General features: G+C 31.7%; 2 protein-coding genes across 2 annotated transcripts; one reads left to right on the forward strand and one right to left on the reverse strand.

The window, feature by feature from the left end:
- Positions 1 to 221: 221 nt before the first annotated feature.
- Positions 222 to 5603, reverse strand: LOC118192486 (uncharacterized). Its single transcript, XM_035363475.2, has 3 exons — positions 5497 to 5603; positions 5052 to 5102; positions 222 to 841 (listed from the first exon to the last, which is right to left on the reverse strand). Exons 1-3 carry the CDS (start codon positions 5506 to 5508, stop codon positions 287 to 289), a joined length of 618 nt encoding a protein of 205 aa, XP_035219366.1. The 5' UTR covers positions 5509 to 5603; the 3' UTR covers positions 222 to 286.
- A 9646-nt stretch (positions 5604 to 15249) lies between these two features.
- On the forward strand, positions 15250 to 18313 carry LOC118192489 (cuticle protein 16.8-like). Its single transcript, XM_035363478.2, has 3 exons — positions 15250 to 15349; positions 16523 to 16576; positions 17786 to 18313. The coding sequence occupies exons 1-3, from the start codon at positions 15338 to 15340 to the stop codon at positions 18233 to 18235; spliced, it is 516 nt and encodes a 171-aa protein (XP_035219369.1). The 5' UTR covers positions 15250 to 15337; the 3' UTR covers positions 18236 to 18313.
- The last annotated feature ends 2801 nt before the right edge of the window (positions 18314 to 21114 follow it).

Consider the following 21114-nt stretch of genomic DNA (forward strand, 5'->3'; position numbering starts at 1 on the left):
TCCTAAAAAGTGGTCAAGTTATACGGAATGTCGAGATATCGGGAGTCGAGTTTTCGGGACTCTACTGTATTACACGTAATGTTCTTATTTCGATATGATATGTTTATTTACAAATTTATTAATAGCTGAAAGAATGGCGAAACGTAATACATATTATTCATTGCGGCATAGGCTTTAGCTAATGCCTTACTCAAAAATAAGCTTACTACATTAAGCAAATCTCAGACTGAATTTCTTTAAATTTTTATTCAAAGTTCATCTATTGGAATAAATAGTACAGTGACATTTAATACCCGTATCGGGCATATCCTAAACCACCAAGAAGTCCGCTACCTAGACCATATCCTCCATAGCTAAGGTCTCCATAACTAAGTCCTCCGTAGCCAAGACTTCCGTGTCCGTAACCAAGTCCCCCGTAGCCAAGACTTCCGTGTCCGTAACCAAGTCTTCCGTAGCCGAGACCTCCGTATCCGTAGCCAAGTCCTCCATATCCAAGGCCTGCGTTTCCATAACCACCATATCCATAACCTACACCATTACTCGCTAACCCATATCCTCCTGAAACACCATATCCAGCTCCAGCATAAGGGGCTGAGGAAATCACTTGAACAGCAGCTGGATTCTGATTGGCAGTGCCTGGTTCGTTGGTCTTGACTTGGGCGCGGAAACCTGCATGGTCAGCGACATAGTTGACTTGTCTGTGGTTACCCTTGGCATCGGTGAATCCATAGCTGCCTTTTACGCCACTAGCACCATCTCCAACTTCCTCTCTATGCTGTTCGCCGTGGTGATCTTTTACACTGTATCCAAATTTGTAGGGCTGGGGAGCGTGATGAATCGGCTATAACAATAATAAAATGTTTTTTAGGTTGCTTGTAAATGAACAACAGTCGTACGTAGTTATTCTAAAGTCTTGTAACTTAGCAAAAAATATACTTATATTTTGAATTAGTAATTTTAGCACTTCCCATTTGGAAAACATGCTTAATGTGAAGCAAAGAGAAATTTCTGAAAGTTTTGTTCGGTATACGATGTACAGAAATACATCTCTTGAAACAGTGACAAAAATTTTCAATAAACTTTATATATTTGTTAACGTTTCAAGCACATATCGACGTGTAATTACCTGTCAATATGTCTAATAACGTTTAACTAAGGTGTTATGCTTTTTTTTTTGCTAAAGGAGTAGTGAAAATTTCCTTATTATAATACTATGTTTTACTCAAATTATTTGAATTTATATGTTTGCAAATTTTGAAGACTATACCTAGGCTTTCAGACCGATATTTCATGTCAATTGAAACTGGAGTGTTTACTTCGGCCAGAATATGCAAAAATGCCTTTTGAACAATATACCTTCTTTTCCCTTCAGTGGCAATGGTAATGAATAGAAATGAATAGAAAATGAAATTTCTGTAAATGGTAATGAATAGAAAATGAAATTTCTGAAATATTCCATTCAGTCACAGCCTACTGCTATTTTATATAGATAAAAGTAAACATATTGATCAGCATGTAAGTAAACAGACTCAGATGTAGATATCAAATCCTTTCCTTTTGCATCCTAGAATAAGGAACATAACATCTGAAACACAATTTAAATTTCTAACATATGCATCGACTTTTCTAATCATTTTTCCATTTCAATGATTTCAAATAAAATTAGCCTACATTTTTTAATGAATAATCATTTATAAGCGTACAAGATTTTATGTTAATTAACTTGTTTTGGGGGTTAACTCCTACTTTTTTCCTAAACTTCCACCAGGAGACAAATTAGTTAATGCAATATCACACACAAGAAATCTGAGTTTGAGAGAGAGCTATTGGCAAACTTGTTACTCTGCAACAACTTCCTGCTCCCGATTTGAGTTGCTTAATCGTCTGTAGCTTAGCTAGCCAGAGTTGCTTCTTGAAAATATTGCGGCCTGAGCTAAAACTTACTTAGGTATGTGTTATTTTGTATTTAATATCTTAATTTAAATGGAACGTTTACTTTTCGTTTTCCTGCAAGTAGCGGAGATATGATTTCTTGTTATCAGTTTTTTGTAACTGTTTAACTGACATGTGAATAAAGTAGTTTATTTTAAACGTTCATTCATCTAAGTTGATGTTACGTAGAAGGAAGATAGGACGATAAGCCGATTCTCTATATTTATGATTCTAGGATTAATGTAAGTTAGAATCTTTCAAATAAAACAAAATCCGGGTTGGTTTATAATATCATTCTGCAAAATAAATGATGCATAGTAAAAATTAAAGCATTCTGCAAAGTAAAAATTTTGCTATTTTATTTGCTTCGTAAATTGATATTAATTACTATTTATTACTAATAACAATAGACAAAAATGTATATTAATTCATAAAAAAGAAACTGTCTCCTAAAATAAAGAATTAATAATTAATAGTGTATTCTTTTAAACAAATACATAATTACCCACTAATATCCTGTTTATCATTACAGTTAACAAACTCTTTGAAATATCATTGAACATAAATACTTTGAAAAATAAGTCTTCGTTATAAAGATTTCCTTGCATATTTACAATTATTAAGCTTGACACTGAAGCAAGTTGAACGTTTTCCTTCTTAAAAATAAATGGCCTTTAAAACGTAACCAACATGTTCCCATTTTGGTAAAATAAATGTCTAAATTCTTCTTTGCCATAATCAAAAATACTCACCGTATAAATAACTCATTTATTTTATATAATTGCATGAATTATTATAATCGAGTATAATTATAATCTGAGAATAAACTACTATGAATTATGAACGGAATCTTCTGAAACTCTGCATTGCATTAAATCTGCATAAATTGCATTAAATCATTAAATCAGATATCCTAGTGATATAAGAAAACAAACTTTCATTATTAAATCTTCTACATAAAAGAAAGCAATAAGCATATGTAATTTATAATATATTTCACGTATGTAATTTACAATATATTTTACTGCACTTCAATGCTTAGTTCAATGTCAAGTGTCCGAAATTTATAGTAATATATTCCACTAAACTTCAATGCTTTGGTAATTTTGTACTAAGCACCTAGTAAAATGAAACAGCGATAAAAATTTGGTTATTTGTGGTAATTACTATATTTAACTTCATTTAACTATATTCAACTTTCATTTTGTTTCTTTATTAAATTATTTTCCTGAAGTCTACCATCGATACTGTTGATAAAATACAGCAACATTTTGCTGGAGGCCGCCTAGCAATTTTCTTGAAATAAAAACTATCAGTATTGGAAATCACGTTTTTAAGATTACCTCTAAAAGATCGTCGATCTGGATTCAGATGTAATCAGAATGTCTACTTTGACTCGTAATGTAAAAAATTTCTCAAGTTTATTTATTTATTTATTCCTAAACTTGTAGACAATGAGAATGAAAGCCTCTGATTATTATTTTAAAATTTTCTTCATTTATCAATAATAATAAATTATTTATTTCGGTAATAATAAATTATTTAATTATAGTATGCACATTACACATTAATTTTCACTTTATGGGCTTCCAGACAGATTTATCTCTAAATACTATGCATAAGAATTCAATATGTTAACCTCACCTAACTATTTAGAAAACGCAGCAGTTTTTATGATGTGATGCACTTAATCCGATTAGCATCTTGTTAATGTTTCGGAACAAAATATGCTGGCTATTTAACTACAGCGGAAAAATGAAGTCATTAGGTGCAATTCTCCATGAATATGCCAAGAATATTTTGTAAATTCAAATTATGCGTCAAATTATTTTGCATAATATTGACATTATAACTCATTTAATTGCTTTTACAAATATATTACATAAATGTGTTTAAAACAAAACCTTGATTTTGAAATTTCATTCCACAAAATGGGATAATTCACCGGATGTACTAAAATGAATCTCGCTTTGGAGACTATTGAGACTAAATATCCTGAAAATGCCTACAAGTTTATGCGGATGGATCACACCTTTCAAGACATGAGAATGTTGGAGCCGGCGTTTTCTCGAAATTATTTTCCTTCTGTGCACTAGTTGGAAAGTAGGGTTACTGGGTTACTGCCTGATACTGGTAGAATGGTACTAATCTGCGATTTGAGCAAAATTAAAAATGTAGAATTACTGTTAAATTCACAGGCGGATATTCAGTCCATTGATTCTATTCAGTCTCCACTATCATATGAAATTCCGCCATGTCAAAAGCTACTGATTGATTTCCTTGAGGTGCCGGCATAAACGTGTTGGTTTGCAATGGATTCCTGGCCATTGTAATTTGCATGGTAATGATCTGGTAGATATTTTTTTGCCCAGCGTGCCATGCTGTTCTACTGTACAAAACGAGAAACCTCTTTCCTCACCTCTAAACCATTTATAAAACAATTATGCAGACGAAGTACCATAATGATCTCCTTTGCAAAACTGATGCCAAATATGAAAAAAACTGTGTTTCGGATATATCTGATAAACTTCAGGCGGGAGACAAAAACTGCTTTTCGACAACTTGCCGGGAATGATTGCCTGGCTGTTCATTTCTTTGTCGTATTTGCGTTCTCACTGATGCTGCCTGCCTCTTGTGTGGCAAAAAACGAACCGATGGAGCAACATCACCTGCGTATCTGCGGAGTTCTCCGTGGAGACTGGGAGGCTAGAAAACTCTTCGGACGATATCCTCCGGTTATCTCTTGAACATTTTTATGTCATTTCTACTGCTTGATTTATTCTTGCTTTTCCCCTTACGAGATGTTTTAATTACATTTCTACTAATTGTTTTGATTCTTGTTCATAAGCCTCGCTATTGGCAATAAAAAAATTTCATTCCTTGAAGCCCGATACATGGAACTTCCAGTGACCCAGATCATAAAACGGTGAAACTGATTATTTTGGGGGCAGGAAGGTAAATGTAGAACTTTTGATAAATACGTAGTTCTACAATAACACTTTCTTTTCACTATATGTACCTGATACTTTAAAACAAATTTAAAACAATAAAGGAAAAATGTTAACATTCAAAAAAGCATATTCTCTTTTATATAAATATTTAACTACTCTTATACTTACCACGGGTAAGTGTGCGTACGATAAAGCGGCTACAAAAGCTAAAATGAAGACCTAAGATAAAAAAAAATATATGAAGTATGAGAAAACATTCACATTTAATACAAGTTATAAATACATTTTATTGCGCATTAAATTCAAAATATAGTGATTTTAAAAAAGGTTATGTTAATTTTTCTTATTTTGTATATCTAAATATCCAAAAAGTTTTAGAATTTATGGAACAGTAAATTTAAAAACAATTATACGTATGTATTTTATATGTTATGCTTATATGTAAATACAGACCAGAAAAACAATTATAATCGTCATATTTCAAAAGAAATTAAAACATTTAAACCCCCGAAGATATTTTCAAGGTGTTAATTTTTACACTTTCCTTGAATAGCATATAAATTTCACATGTCTAAAACTTTTTTTACATAATCATTTTTAAGTTAATATTTACCTGAGAGATCATATTGAGGGTTCTTTTTTAACAAACTTGAGACAAGTTATATTAGCTTGTTAAATCGTGTTAGACTGAACCGGTCAGCGGGTATATATAGTTATCAGCAGTAAATGAAAACTCTATACTTCCAGTTCCGGGAAACATGTTTTTACGGATGAATGCTTGTGGTATGCCATTTTGAACCAAAACCTTCTGAACGAGGTTAACTTCCAAATGTTTTAAGAGCTGTAATAAATTTCGTCATTGCTATGCGTACGTTGAGAAGAATTTAATAAAGTTACCTGTAATTAAATTATGAAATATATAGAGCTTTTCAATAGCTCTATATATTTCATTATTGCTATTCTGCTATAATTGCTTTCATGCGATAAATATCTAATGAAACAATTATATATTAGAATGCATCATAAATGTTAGATGTAAAGCCTTTTCTAACAAAGGAATTTTTTAAACAGAATTTAATGTTGAAACTTTATTATAAATCTCGCTAAGATGCACTCAAAACGTATTCATTCTACATCCTTTTAAAAATATCGCTTGTTATTCAAATTATGAAAAACTCCTTTGAAATTATTTTAACTGTAACGGCGGAAAAAGTTTATCAATGAATACAAAACAATAATTAATGAATACAATGACTCTAGTTTTCATTTTAAATCATCATTTTACGACTTCATTCTTTAAAAATGATGAAATATATTTTATACTATAAAACTTATCTCATTTTATTAGCTTTTATTATCTCATTTTAATCTTCAGTCTAGGGAAAGACTACTAATCAAGTTATGGCTTGCCATGACCGTTCTTATGTATAAAAATTGCTCATCCATTGTTAAATTATAATATAAGCTGGGCTTATCTCAGTCTCTATTATTAAATTATGAAGAATCTGCATGTATGTATGTATGTTCCTGGCATTATAGACTAAACTGAACACACGTGGTGCTCCACTCAAATATGTGCATCCTAAAGCCCGAATCTTTGATTTTCGAATTCGGTTTTTTTTTAGTCCAAAGGGGCTTTGTCCCTGAAGGACTATTGTTTTCGTTTTGCGATTTTGCGTCGGACTCATAAACGTCGGTTCACTTTTCAAACTGTTGCCACAAAATGTTAGAGTCCTGCATTATATTTGAAGAAATTAAATAATGAAAAATCTGCATAAATGATTGTCTATTTCTCGCATTGTGATAAAACAATGGTACATAGAGCCATCGAATTTTGAATGACGAAATCCTACTGCGAATATGGGCATCTGAAATCCCAAATTTGGAATTTGTTTTATTATAGATTTTATATTTTGTAAAACTTTAACGAATTTTTGATTTACAAACTCAATGCTTTAAAAGCGAGAAATGGCAACGTTATATAGAAAAAAATACTTTTATCTCCAGCTCGCGAGACTGTGTATATCGGAAATTCTAAAGATATGCTTAATTTAACATTATTTTGCGATATTGCTCTTGAAATGAATTTTATGGTTTAAGTGCAAAGAACATGATATTTAATAAATAAAAGTAACACTTAAAACGTTAAAAAAACGCCCCTTTGGACGTAATTTAAAATCTGAAACATTTCAGATTTTTTTTTTTTTTTTTTTTTTTTTTTTTTTTTTAAAGTCCAAAGGGATTTGAATCCCGAAGGACTATTAGTTTCGTTTTGGCATTTTGCGTCGGACTCATAAATGTCGGTTCACTTTTCAAACTGTTGCCACAAAATGTTAGAGTCCTGAATTATATTTGAAGAAATTAAATAATGAAAAATCTGCATAAATGTATGTATATTTCTCGTATTGTGATAAAACAACGGTACATAGAGTCATCGAATTTTGAATAACGTAATCCTCTAACGAATATCAGCATGTGGAAGACCAAATTTGAAATTTGAAATTTGTTTTATGATCGATTTCCTATTTTTTAAAACTTTGACGAATTTTTGATTAACAAACTCAAGGATTTCAAAGCGAGCAATGGCAACGTTGTGCAGAAAAAACATTTTTATCTCCAGCGCGTGAGTCTCTGTATCGGAAATTCTAAAGATATGCTCGTTTTAAAACTATTTTGCGATATTGCTGTTGCACTGGATCTTATGGTTTAAGTGCGAGGAACATGATATTTAATAAAGAAAGGTAACACACAAAATGTTAAAAAACGCCCCTTTGGACGTAATTTGAAATCTGAAACATTTCAGATTTTTTTTTATTATTATTTCATGTTTTGTGCAAACTTAATGGCATTTTGGTTAACAAAATCTACGATTTAAAAGCAATTTGATTTAATCGACTTAGTGATGTGAAAGATATGTATCGTCACTGGCCAAAATAAAATATTTTCATCTTCCATGAGACCATCTGTTGCCATTAGAAAAAGCTTAAGATATTTAATTTTGCGTTTAAATTTATACTGTCTGTCATTTATTAACAAACTAAACTACTGAAAAGCAATAAACGCTGTTCTTCATCTGTGTTGTTACTTAGTGTTAGCTTAACTCATGAAATTCTAATAGCTGAACGCAATAAAAGCATTACACATTTTTAGCCCAAAGGAGCAATTTGTCCAGAGGGACTATAAATTTCGTTTTGGCATTTTTGTTGATTCATTATAAACGGCGTTTTACTTTTCAAATTGTTGCCACCAAATATTAAAGCCCTGTATTATATTTAAATAAATTAAACAGTGAAGGATCTGCATGAATGTGTATATGTTTCTCGCACTGTGTGAAAACAACAGTACATAGAGACATCAAATTTTGAATACCGTAGTATTCCACTCGAATACGGGCATCTTGAAGCCCAGATTTGGAGTTTGTTTAATTATTTATTTCATATTTTGTAAAACTTTAACGAACATTTGATTAACAAACTCGACGATTTCAAAGCGAGCAATGACAACATTGCACAGAAAAAAATATTTTTTTCTCCAGCGTGCGAGACTGTGTATCGGAAATTCTAAAGATACGCTTTTTTTACATTATTTTGTGATACTGCTGTTGAATGGAATTTTATGGTTTAAGTATGAATAACATGATATTTAATAAATAAAGGTAACACACAAAGCAGTAAAAGAAACACCTCTTTGGGCATAATATAAAGCGGCATAATAATTTTCCTTTTTTTTCTTTTTCTGAACTTAAATCCTGTGCGTGTGTGTATTTAATTATGGCAAAGCACACTAGGGCTATCTGCCTAAGGGGAGGGATGCCTTTCGTGGAGGACTTTCTAAGGGAAACTGGCTCGTATACACGTTACACATGGGGAAAACCACGAAAACGCCCATGCAGCCAGCCCGTTCGCGGGATTCGAACCTCGGACCGAACTACCCGTGTTCAGCGACTTTACCGCTCGGCCGCTGGTGGGCCTTAAATCCTGTGACTTATTTGGAAAGCATTTTTGTCGAACGACCATATCGCTTTAGTTTAGATGTGAATGAAAACTTTATTTTTTGTTTTTAATCTCCTTAAAACTGAAAGTAACTTCAATTTTGTGTTACTATCTTTTATGCTATCACAATTTTTAAGGATGATATTAAAGGATTAATTAATTTCGGGTATTTTTGTTTCAAGCTATGTAAATTCTATGGTATTACTTCTTTCTAAGAAACGCATGCCTTTAAATTTAAATCTGTTAAAAAAAATAATTTTTGTTTAACTCTGTCATGTAACAAAGCCGTATTACTACTTTTAATTTGCATCTGCATTCTGAATCATTGACTTAGAATCAGATATTCAAAACGTAACGAGTTGCCCGCTTACAGTTCGTATAACTCCCCCCTCCGTCATCGTAAAAGATTGTTATGAACGTTTTATTGATTGAATGCTGAAGAGTATCAGCATTCAGTCAATAAAATATTCACAACGTGCAACGCGAATATTTTCTTTCTTCGCCTTTCCTCCCGCAATTATTCGTTTCAGTTATGCATGTAATTTTTAATGTTTTAGTTAACTTACTTCTGTAAGTTTTTCCTGTGTTGTATATCTGTGGGGCATGGGGAGATTGTATGTGTTCAAAAACAAAATGCAAGTGACTGGACAGATATCGCGCTCTTGCAAACTCCAAAGCTACAAGGAGAGATTATACATTGTTTACCATTCAATTTGAAGCAATTTATTGCTGTTTTTTAGTGTGCTGCTCGGGAGGTTTGCATTGTACTACCTATTTAACTTAAGGTTCAATTATTTTGTTTCAAAGTTCAGAAAATTATCTGGTTAGTAATTATTACGTCAAAAAAAAACGGTTTTTTCCCTGGTTCCTTTTCAGTTGTTTGATAGGAATAGAATAATTGCTAGGTATAAATATGAAATAACGAAATTCGCCGCATCCATAACGAAATAATTCAACAGATGACAAATACTGAGCAGGTCCTTTTTTCTCGAGAACTTTATCCCCTTTCACACAGACTTTATATGCTACTGACTGGACAATTCACTACAGGCTGCGTCGCGAGTATACTTCAGCCTCAGAAGTTAAGGCGGGAAAACAGAGGATAAATACTTACTTTGCAATCAGAAGCCATAAATTTCGACTCACGTATATGCGGTAGCTTTGCAGCTACACATAAGAGAGTGATTGCCATTTTGTTTGCGTAAGTGCGATTTAAAATTGCATTTTTGCTATGCCGGTCATAATATTTTTTGCTTAAATACAAAATTTATTACTCCGTATAATGAACATTTGATTTAAAAATGGTTAATTTTGATTTCTAGGCTTTTTGAATTTTCATAAAACTGTGTTTTAAAGTTTTAATAATTAACGTTTTCGAAAAACATTTCAAGAATGGCTGAAAATGGAATGGATGGTGTGATGCAAGATCTAATTTAAAAACCATTTAGACTTCAACCTTTCATTGAAAAGCAAGAAATAATCAAAAACGGTAGAATTTGCCCTTTTTTAATTAATTTATATTGTAAATATAAGAATAAAAAAAAGAATTTGTAAGTCTTTTCCAATCTGCTCAATCCAAGAAAATTAGCTGGTTAGCTGGCTGTGATTAAAAAAAAGTTCTTTCATTGGATTTCTCTCCTGTTTGGTGTTGACAAAAGGAGTGTGTGGACTAAGCAAGACATGAAAACTTTCTTGGTCATATTAAAGCAAGTTTACAACTTTCCACATTTGAGCGATCAAGAAAAGATTTCCAGTTAAATCAACAGAAGCAAATATCTATGAAATTTCGTAACGAGGTCATAACGAAGAACAGAGAAATTTTAAAATAGTTGATGGATTGTGTATACTTCTTGGCAAAACAAAAGTTGCTTATTAGAGGCCATGGTATATAGATTCAATAAATATAGGGAAAACTATTATATAGAATTGCTAAATAGTCTCAGCTTGTATGATGTTCTTGATAATTACTTAAAAGAATGCACAGATTTTCATGGAATATCCCCGACTATCCAGAATGACATTACAAATTGCATCAAAAGTTCTCATGAATACTATGAAAAAAAGAAATAGCTAAATCTCAGTTCGTTTCAGTCCTTCTAGAGGAAAAAATGAATTAAATTACTAAGTCACATTTATCTTTACATGCTTCCGATATGTAAATGATAAAACAGAGCTCCAAGAAATATTTATGGGTTTCTCTCACGTAACTGCCATTCGTTCTGCTAAAGCACAATTTTCGAAATTGCGAAACAATTTGACTTTGAATCATAATTTATTGGATAGATCTACGACGGACCAGCAGTTCTGGCAGGGCAAATAACTGGACTGCAGAAACGAGTAGAAGAAAAATATTCTCAAGCCACTTTCTAACGTTGCTATAGCCATGTTTTAAATTTGGTTTTGACCCAATATGAATGCGCTGTTAGAGAAATCCCGCATGTTTTTTAGACATTGTCTGGTAAATCTGCATGCTTTTCAACATTTACAAAAAAGAACTCATGCACTAAAAGAAAGCTATCCAATGGAGAAAAAATTACCTAAAGCTTCACCTACAAGATAGAACTTTTGCTCAAGAATTGTTAACACAGTGTATGGAAGGATAAAACACTATCTACATTTTTTGAAGACATTATAGAGATTTGCGATGATTGAGATTATTTACGTGTATCACAAGGGCATAGGTTAATTAATATTTTCGTTGAATGTAAGAACCATTTTCTCCTGTAAATGTTTTTAATGATTTTTTGTCACTCAGATATACGTTTTGAGGTTTCACAAAAGAAAATCATTGATATTGCTTACTATGCAATAGAAATCGCAAACTTTCAGTGTGCTCACATCACAGAAAAGTGACCTTTGAAGCAGTGTGGGAAAAAGCCGGCATACAAGAGATAATGGAATAGTCAGCAGAAAGAATGTCTGTTGATAAATTCGAAATCAGGCTACTTTACGTTGAGATTTTAGTTAATATTTCAAATCAAATAGCAGAAAGATTTGGTTTCCTTACTAAACTTGAGTTTATGGCCTTTGAGTGAAGAGAACTTTGTTTCTTAAAATTCAAATTTTCTCGATTTATTAACCGTAAATAAATTAAGTGCCAGTCCACACTGCGAACTGTTTGATTTTGTAAAGCATAACAATCAGCAGCTGGTTGCTTTTTACAGGGCTTAATTTCTAAGATTAGAAGTGCCGGAGCCCTATGGAAGACCGTCGGCAAAGAGGAACAAGAGTAAATAAATAAATAAATAAATAAAATGACTATTAAACTCATTAATAATTTTTTAATTAAATAGTTAATTATTATAAAATTAATGAATAGCTATTTAATTAATGTTTATGAATTGTTATTCAATAAATAAATGTTATATAATTAATTAATTATAATGTAATCGATAATTATTAGAGAATTAATTAATTATAATGTAATCGATCATTATTAGATAATTAATTAGTTATAATTTAATTGATAATTATTTGATAGTTAATTATTATTTATTGAAATAATTAAAGATTGAAGTAATTAAATAATTAAAATTAAATAAAATGTAAAGAGTTAAATTGAAATTTAATACACGATTTTTAATATAATTTTACTGTTAAAATAAAATTTTCGAGATAAAATTTTTACTGAAATTGTTATTCAATTACATAAAAGAAGTGCCGCAGCCTTCTTATTCAGGGTTCCCGTGCGTTCCGACTAGAATTATGATTTATTACAAAAACTAAGAAGCGCCGGAGCCGAAATCCGATGGGCTCCGGCACAATTTAAGCTCTGATCGTAAGGAGGGGGGGGATTGGTTTTTAATCACAAAAATTAAATATACTTAAAGTATAGCTGATGAAAATTCCAGGGCGAAACAGAATGAGGGTATGAGTGGATGGAAACAAAAAATGAGGGGAATCTTGGTGAAAAAGAACGTTTTCTTTGACCGCGGCTCTCTGCTGATATAATTGTAGCCATTAAGCAGATGTGTGTTAGGGGTAAAATGAGTCCTGAATCTGACTCCTAAGGATGAATGTAAAGTTTCTGGTTACGCTTCCACCCCATTAGCGGATACTGTGGGAAGACGATGTATAGGACGTGCTTGAGCAGTTTATCTCAGTATTTCACTCTTATTGTAATCGCTATCACTTAACGCTCATTTAAGAACACAAATTTTCCTTCCTGCGAGGATAACTAACTGTAAACATCGATAACAGTACACTAGATACGATGGCATGGCGAGAAATTTGCGATTTCCTAAACAAACTCCCCAAAATTTATTGCTTTTCTCAAAGGGAATGGTTTCCGCATGTGAGTGGGAGGACTTTACTTGAACGTCTCATGTTCTCATGAGTTCGTATTTCTAGGGAAATAGAGTATTGCAAGGTCTGCTTATCTTAATTATTAAAGGAAACTAAAACCTTAGGAATTCTAAATTTTTCCCCCTTTAAATTGTGGTTCAGTTTTATAAAAAGAAGTACCGGAGCTCATCTTATTTAGGGCTCCGGTAGGCTCCGGCGCAATTTAAGCTTTATATTCTTCTGCGGAATTTGAAAATAAACCTCTGCGTGAACTAATACCATATATGAATACTAATAATGCTCATAGCATTATGAGTAATACTTAAATTATTTTTACTCATTCTGGCAACACCAGCTTCAATTGCATCATCAGAACGATCACTTTTAGCATTTTACAAACGTAGCCAATACTTTTTTCTGCAACTCAGAAGAGAAATATAAAATTAAAACTAAGTTAAATAATCACTCGAAATTTCATAGAGATAATTAAAGAGTTTTTCGTAGCCCAACCACCGACGTACATCAACCGGCAATTAATATCCACGGCCGTAAAATAGCAAGATTAAATCATAAAAACAGCATGACCGAACGACAGAAAACGCTCTGTCTGAAGTAACTTAGACACCAGCTTAAACAGTATCTTTCTCACCTATTTTTCATATCACGCGAAACTGAAATATCATTCTGACAGGAAATGGAAATGAGGAAAGACAGAAAAGCTAGGTAGATGAACAGAACTGGTTAGTTTAAAATTAAAATAACATTCCTTATAATGCTTTTAATGCATGTAGTGAAAGTGATAGACATAACTGAATGCTGTGATAAACAGTCTATTATTATACAACATTTCTGAGATCACGTTCTTAATTTATTGACTTTTCATTTAAGTGATTATCAAAAGTGAAAAGCTATCTATCACTTATATATAGATTTTGACAGAATTGCGTAGTTTTATGCAGTTACCAGTCCTTTTTATTCGTTTTGAAATAAATATTTTTACAGAGTTTGTTTTAAATCTAGCTCTAAAGTTCTTACCATTTTTAAGACTAAGCAAACAAAAATTATAAAAATGACTGAAAGAATACTGATAAACGTAAATTGATTATATCATAATGAATAAAAATTAATTAAAAATTTTATATATTTCTATTCTTTTTAAATACAATATATATTTAAAATACAAAAATTTATTTGTCCAGTTATTTATGATTCGTATAGCTCATCTTGCTGATCTCATTTAGAAAATTCCAGTACCAGAAAACGGGCTAAGAAATTACGTTCCGTAATTAATTATCAAAATTATCTATTGTCTTGCGTTAGATTAATAACATAATAAAAGGCAAGAGAATGACATATAAGTACTATTTGGATAAGATGATTTTTAATTTTTTACGTCATTAAAAATAACTTAGTATTCAATAAGTTCAAGAAATTTTAAAACTTAGTATTCAATAAGTTCAAGAATGTAATGCATTTTATAACACATATTGGCATTAGTTCAGTGAAATTTCAAATTCCTTTGTAGCCAGAGCAGCAAAATTTCTACATAAAGCAAAAAAAATATTTTTATTACTTTTCTATTGAATGTTCTCTAATTTTGCTTAATTTCAGAACTATAAATATCATAATATTTTAATAAGTTATTTTGGAATGACTTTTACGTATACAAACTCGTGAAAATTGGATGTACTACAACCAAAAATTTTGAATTTTTTATTTAAATAACTATTTACATGATCAACTAAAATTTTTCACTGCTATAAAAAGAAATAAAATCCCATAAATTTCATAAATATTTCGAAAGTCTGCTTAGCTAATTAATTTCGGAATTTCTATTAAACGAAATGTCACCTTTTCCAGGTTATTGAAAACATTTTCGTAACTTCTCCTTTCCGTTGGCAGTGAAAGTGATTTAAAAAGATATTAACATTTTTACGATTTCACCAGTTCGTTTTCTGCTGACCTTGACATCTAAATAGCTTCTAAAACAATGTTAGAAAAGATTAACTCGTTTCGCTAAAGTAAGCACGGAACTTTGTTTCAGAACTTTCATTCACTCATGCGTATCGATTAATCCTAATTGTTTGCAAATACGCAATTTGATCTTGAGTATATAAGGTTCGCTAGTGATGGATTGATGTATTGTTTCGTTTTCTGACAATCATTCAGCAAATCAACATGTTCTGTCGTGTAAGTGATAATTGGATTGTAATAACAAATTTAATGTACATCGATAAGTGGTTTGTAAAACAGTTGTAAACATCCGTATTTTGATAATGTAACTTTATTATTATCTTTCAATTAATTTTAATGTTGATTAATTTTTTTTTCAAGTAATGCAATTAAATGATCTTGAAATTCACTGATTTTGATTTAAGTGAAAACTTTCAAACGTCAAAGTAATTTTTATATTATAATAATTGAAAATTTTATTTAAACTAAAAAACTTTCATATTTAACTATTAAACTGATGATGAAGAGAGGAATGTAAGATCAATGATGTAAGAGATTAATTACTTTCCTTCTCCCCCCTCCCCTCAATCATTCAAATTCTAATAAAAATAAAATTAATCTTCGATTATTATAACTTTTATTGCTTTAAAAATGCTGTGAAAATTTCAGTATTTTTTATGAAAAAGAGCTGCAACTTGCATAAAGCAGATTCAGAATAATATGCATTGCCCTGCTTTATAAAATAAATTCAGAATTACCTCTGTTGAATTGCTCTAAATTTTGCCACTTTTAAGAAGAATGTGTACATTATACTTAAAACAAAATTTCATTACCTCACATTTATAAATTTTAAAGTAAGTGCATGTATGTTTTGATTCAAAGTAACAAAAATACTAAGTTTGCTGATTTTAAGATTTTAGTAAATGGTTATTTTATTTCTATATGTTGCCCATATGTTAACCACTTCATTGAAAAGTATCTTTGCAGATAAAATAATAATTTTCTAGTTCAGGAACAATTTCAAATTTAATGATAATATTTTAAATTTTAACCCTTTTTGTGACAAAGAAAAATTCCTTAAAAGGTAAATTTTATGAAATACCTTTCTGTAACAATTTAAACTGAACAAAGTAAGAATGAAATTTCAGGCTTGATCTCGACTTTATGTCGAGCTCAAACCTGAATATGATATTTAACAGAGATATTTATCTCATAATGGTATTATTTTCCGAAAGAATGTTTTCATTTTTCATAAGACAGTAGGTTCGGTAGAGTATGGAAGATGAGTTTATCATATGACCAGCAATGCAATTTCTTGTAAATACACCATATACTTTTGATGAATTTATGACCTTTAAGAATATCAATTATTAGAATTTTCTCTACATTTTTTGTTGTTGTTATTTACAGGTACTTACCTTTGCTGCCATCATTGGCATTGCGTTTGCTTCCTTGCCAGTTGCAGTAAGTATTTCTCTCAAATCCTAAATTAGCCATGCTCTAACAAATGAAAAATCTATCTTAAGGCTGAATTAATTTAAATGAAAACTTACTACAAAGTTACAGATGTGAAAATTCATCACGTAGTAAAAATATAACTCATTATTAAGTGACGAAACAGTGGATTTTACTGTATCATTGTTTTGTAACCTTTCTCACTTATCGAGTCGCATTTTTCTTAAAGAAGTGTTAGTCAGTTGTTAGTTTACTTTTGTATTTTAATTTTGTATCAATATTGAATTATTTTTAATTCTTTCAAATTGGGCAAAGTAATTTATTTTTATCTGAGAGAGCTGCAATTTTATTCTATTAAATTCAAAATTCATAGGAAAATTCTGAATTTAAAACGATCTTCCGCATTATGTAGGGCAAAAGTTTTATATGCAACCTTTCAACTTAGCCTCCAATTTCAGACGAATTACTACAGAAGAATAACTAATAATTATACTTACTAAAAAGATTGATTAGATTAAAATTTTAATATAAGAAAGCTCTGCTGCTCTTTTGTGAAATTACTTGATCACATCTGTTCATAGATCTCTTAAACCTGAAGTTCTTAAAAAATCACAGCATTATAAACCATCAACATCAGCACCATCGTTAATTTTAATTAAAAGTTTCGAATACAAATCATGTTTCATTTTTTGGTTTACAGGATGTTGTACGAACTGAAATCTATAAAATTCCACGTTTAATTTCCGCTCTTCTATTATGTGAAATTATAACTTTGTTTCTTTAACAGAGAAAACAAGGAATGAAGGATATAACAAGCTATAGCATTTTAATTTGATCTGATAGCCTTCTGCTTTAATTAGAAACATAAAACTAAGATAAATGAAGTTGTTTTGAAATAGCATTAACAGGATTCAACAGTAGATTAATACATTTCTAACCACCTTAATAATGTGACAATTAATAACTATATTTAAGAAACCAAGATTTGTTTGTGATTTGTATTAGACGATTTAAAACAAAGTTTTCAGAAAATGCAAATTTAATGTACAAATTATATTTAAATAAAAATTGTAATTAAATTTATTTAATGTATTCAATTTAGCCTAAAAATAATCCTTTTTCCCTGATAATAAATTATTTTTCTTTATAAAAAGACTCAACTAATAGTTAGTCTACCGAAATTTTCATATTTTAAGCAATCACAAATTATCATTCCAGGTTCATCAACCATTGCATTATCCAGTTCATCATGCTCCTCAACCATACAAGTTTGGATACAGCATCAAAGATCATCATGGTGAACAGCACAGAGAAGAAGTCGGAGATGGTGCCAGTGGAGTGAAGGGTAGCTATGGTTTCACAGATGCTAGAGGTATTCACAGACAGGTCAACTATGTTGCTGATCACGCAGGCTTCAGAGCTCAGGTCAAGACCAACGAACCTGGTACCGCTAACCAGAATCCTGCAGCTGTCCACGTCATTTCTGAAGCACCATATGGAAACGGAGTTGCTGTAATTGCTGCTCCTGTGGCTGTGCATGGTCTGGGACACGGAGGATATGGATATGGAAGTGCTGGAATCGGTTATGGAGCAGGTTTGGGATATGGAGCTAATAGCGGCTTGGGATACGGCCTCGGAAGCTTGGGTTACGCAAGATATGGTTTCTAAATTATTATCCTATGAAAGAATGAATTAGATTTCTGTGTATATACGTTTTCTATCGAAATAAACTTTGCAATTCTTTCAGTGTTTCTTTTATTTTTAAGTAAACTCTTTAAACTTCTCCTTTTAGAGCATATTAATAATTTTAATGAAGAAAATTAATAAAACTTTATTATGATAAACTACTGAAAACAATCCAAGCTCCAAAAATAAGCTGAATGGTAATGAAATGTTAATTAGCAGATTTTTGATAGTTGATGAAACAATTTATTATTGAGGCTGTAAATTTCACTTCCTTTATTTCAGCCTTACATAAATTATGCTTTCTGTCTAAGCATAACATTTTAGTTCTCTGTATAATTATGTATTGAATTGTGTCGAAACTAAAATATTTGTAGGAAATATTAAATTTTTAGAATACATAAAAGTGTGTTTTGATAAGGATATCAACGTGAAAGAAAATGGATGCAAATTCATTTGTTACAGTAAACCCTTTCCGAAACTTGTAGAACATGATTTTGCGTATACGCATTACCTTTATTTTCTTCATTTAATTTGCCTAAAATTTTAATTATACGCAGTACGCTGAAGAGCGTCGGACGCAATACGATATCCTCTCTAATGACTATTTGAAAATTCATTAATTAAAGAAGTCAAACATTACTCAAACCTTAACCATTAAAGTTCTCCTAATTCTCGCTAACGCTCCAGGACACGGTGTTGAAGCCCTCACAACATTGCATCCAAATATAGAGATTTATCAACCACAAAGGTCATTCCAAAAAACTACTGATTCAATACTCATTGCTCCATTTTCAAACAAGTAAAGTTATTTTATAATCACCTTGTATAAAAAAATATCTACTTTATTGCAATTTTTCCATTTATTCATCCATAAGTTAAGCACACTGTAAAAACAGTACGTTGCACATATTAACACATACATTACTTTTGCGTGTTTGCTTTAGAATAAACCTTTTTTTTTCTTTTACTTATTTATTTACTTTTGATAGCTGGAACATTTGTTGACAGTTATGTAGCCTTTCATTTTGTTTACTCATTTTGTTTCACTTTGCAGTCCGTTTATTCATAATGTCAGTTTATCTTCTGTTTTCCATTAATTAATTAATGTAATACAAAATCTTGAATTTTACGAACTACAATTCCTCTAAAATGTAACGAGAACATTAATTTACTAAACTCAATTTTCGTAAAATTCAGTGACAGCATACTGCAAACAAGATCATGATTTTTAATTTTGGAATACTTAAGCTAAAACATAATCATTTGTATTAATCTCTTAAGGATATAGATTGACAAATATTTTACATATTATATTAACATTAGTATTTTGAAGACGTCTAACCATGTACGTTTTCATTTAAATAATTTTACTGTAAGGAATAACTCTTTCTGGAACTCTTTTAAAACTCAGTTAATAAAATTCTAAAAAAATTATCTTCTACTTATTTATTCTAACCAAATTATTTTCAAACTAATTATCAAATTACAGATTTCCTAACGTTTTGGGAACCAATTCTGGTTTAATAATTAATAAAAATTCTACTTTAAAAGACAAAAACTTCAAATACATCAGTTTTAACTCAAAGAAAGCGTGTAAATACCACAAGGCCGTATGAAGCACTAAACAAAAAGTCCAGAATTTTGCCAGTTATTAAAGCCCAATTGGGCTTGTCTCATGCACATCTTCATTAAACACATTCCTACTGTGTCTCTTTCTATCTGGCAAACTGGCAACTGATGATGTCTAACAACAGTAGTACTGTTTCAATAACACAAGTGAGAGGATGTCCACAGGGGTCCTGTGAAGGGCCTCTGCTATGGAACCTCACCTTTAATAAAGTCTTAGAGGCAAGGTGACCACAACATACTGTGATAGTTGCATACGCGGACGACGCGGCATTACTGGTCAGAGGTCATTACTGGTCACACGTGCTGAGCTTGAAGCCCATGGCAGTGAGTCATGCACTATCTTTGCCAACCTCTGCGAAGAGCTAAAACTCCAAATATCCACCACAAAGTCCACTGCTATCATCTTTCCAAGAAAGGGTACAAATCCAACACGTAGCCCATGTATCAAACTACAAGGCCGGAATATTAAAGTCGTAAAAACTTTAAGATACCTTGGAGTAATATGGGACCCAGGTCTGACTTGGCTTCCGCATATCCAGGCACAAAAGATTAAAACATCTGCAATTGCCAGGAGGTCACGACAATTCCAAGGCCGGAAATGGGTACGGAATCCCCACATTCAAAAGGTACTTTACAAAACTGTAGCTGAGAAGGTGGCACTCTATGCGGCAGCTATATGGGCACAACCCATGACCGCACGCAAGGTTAAGCAACTCCTATCACTACAGCGCCCATTCGCCCTAGGTTTATGCAGAGCCTACCGCACCACTGCAACTTATGCAGCACTCACCTTGGCAAGCATCATGCCACTTCATATCCAAGCGGAGCTAGAGGCCACATATACTAAAATAATACATCTACAGAAAGACGCAACCTTTGCAGGCACCTTACATAGCCCTGAAAGTTACGAACATGCATGTACTCCTCTCCACACCCACCCAGCACACAAGGGACTTGGCATTCACACTATCCTCAAACTGCCACGACATCAACCAGAAGGAAACCCTAATATGCACACGTTCTACACAGATGGCTGGAAAACTGCTGAGGGTGTAGGTAGTGCCTTTATATACTACAGGCAAGGCCATGCTGCACACCATTGGAAAGGGCACCTCAATCCAAATAATAGCATTTTTCAAGCAGAAGTAGTTGCCATAACAGCTGCCATTGAATACGTGGCGCTCAACAACATCACACATGTGCAGCTTTATACAGACAGTATGTCGACACTG

The sequence above is a fragment of the Stegodyphus dumicola genome, chromosome 3, assembly GCF_044657685.1.
Source record: "Stegodyphus dumicola isolate Sdum_Otavi_A_Nest chromosome 3, ASM4465768v1".
Lineage (NCBI taxonomy): Eukaryota > Metazoa > Arthropoda > Arachnida > Araneae > Eresidae > Stegodyphus > Stegodyphus dumicola.

Bases quoted from the DNA above. Each gene is read 5' to 3' on its own strand.
- LOC118192486 (XM_035363475.2), bottom strand. The intron at 842-5,051 runs GTAAGTATAAGA...TTATTGTTATAG, and splicing joins CGTACGCACACTTACCCGTG to CCGATTCATCACGCTCCCCA.
- LOC118192489 (XM_035363478.2), top strand. The intron at 16,577-17,785 runs GTAAGTATTTCT...TTATCATTCCAG, and splicing joins TTGCTTCCTTGCCAGTTGCA to GTTCATCAACCATTGCATTA.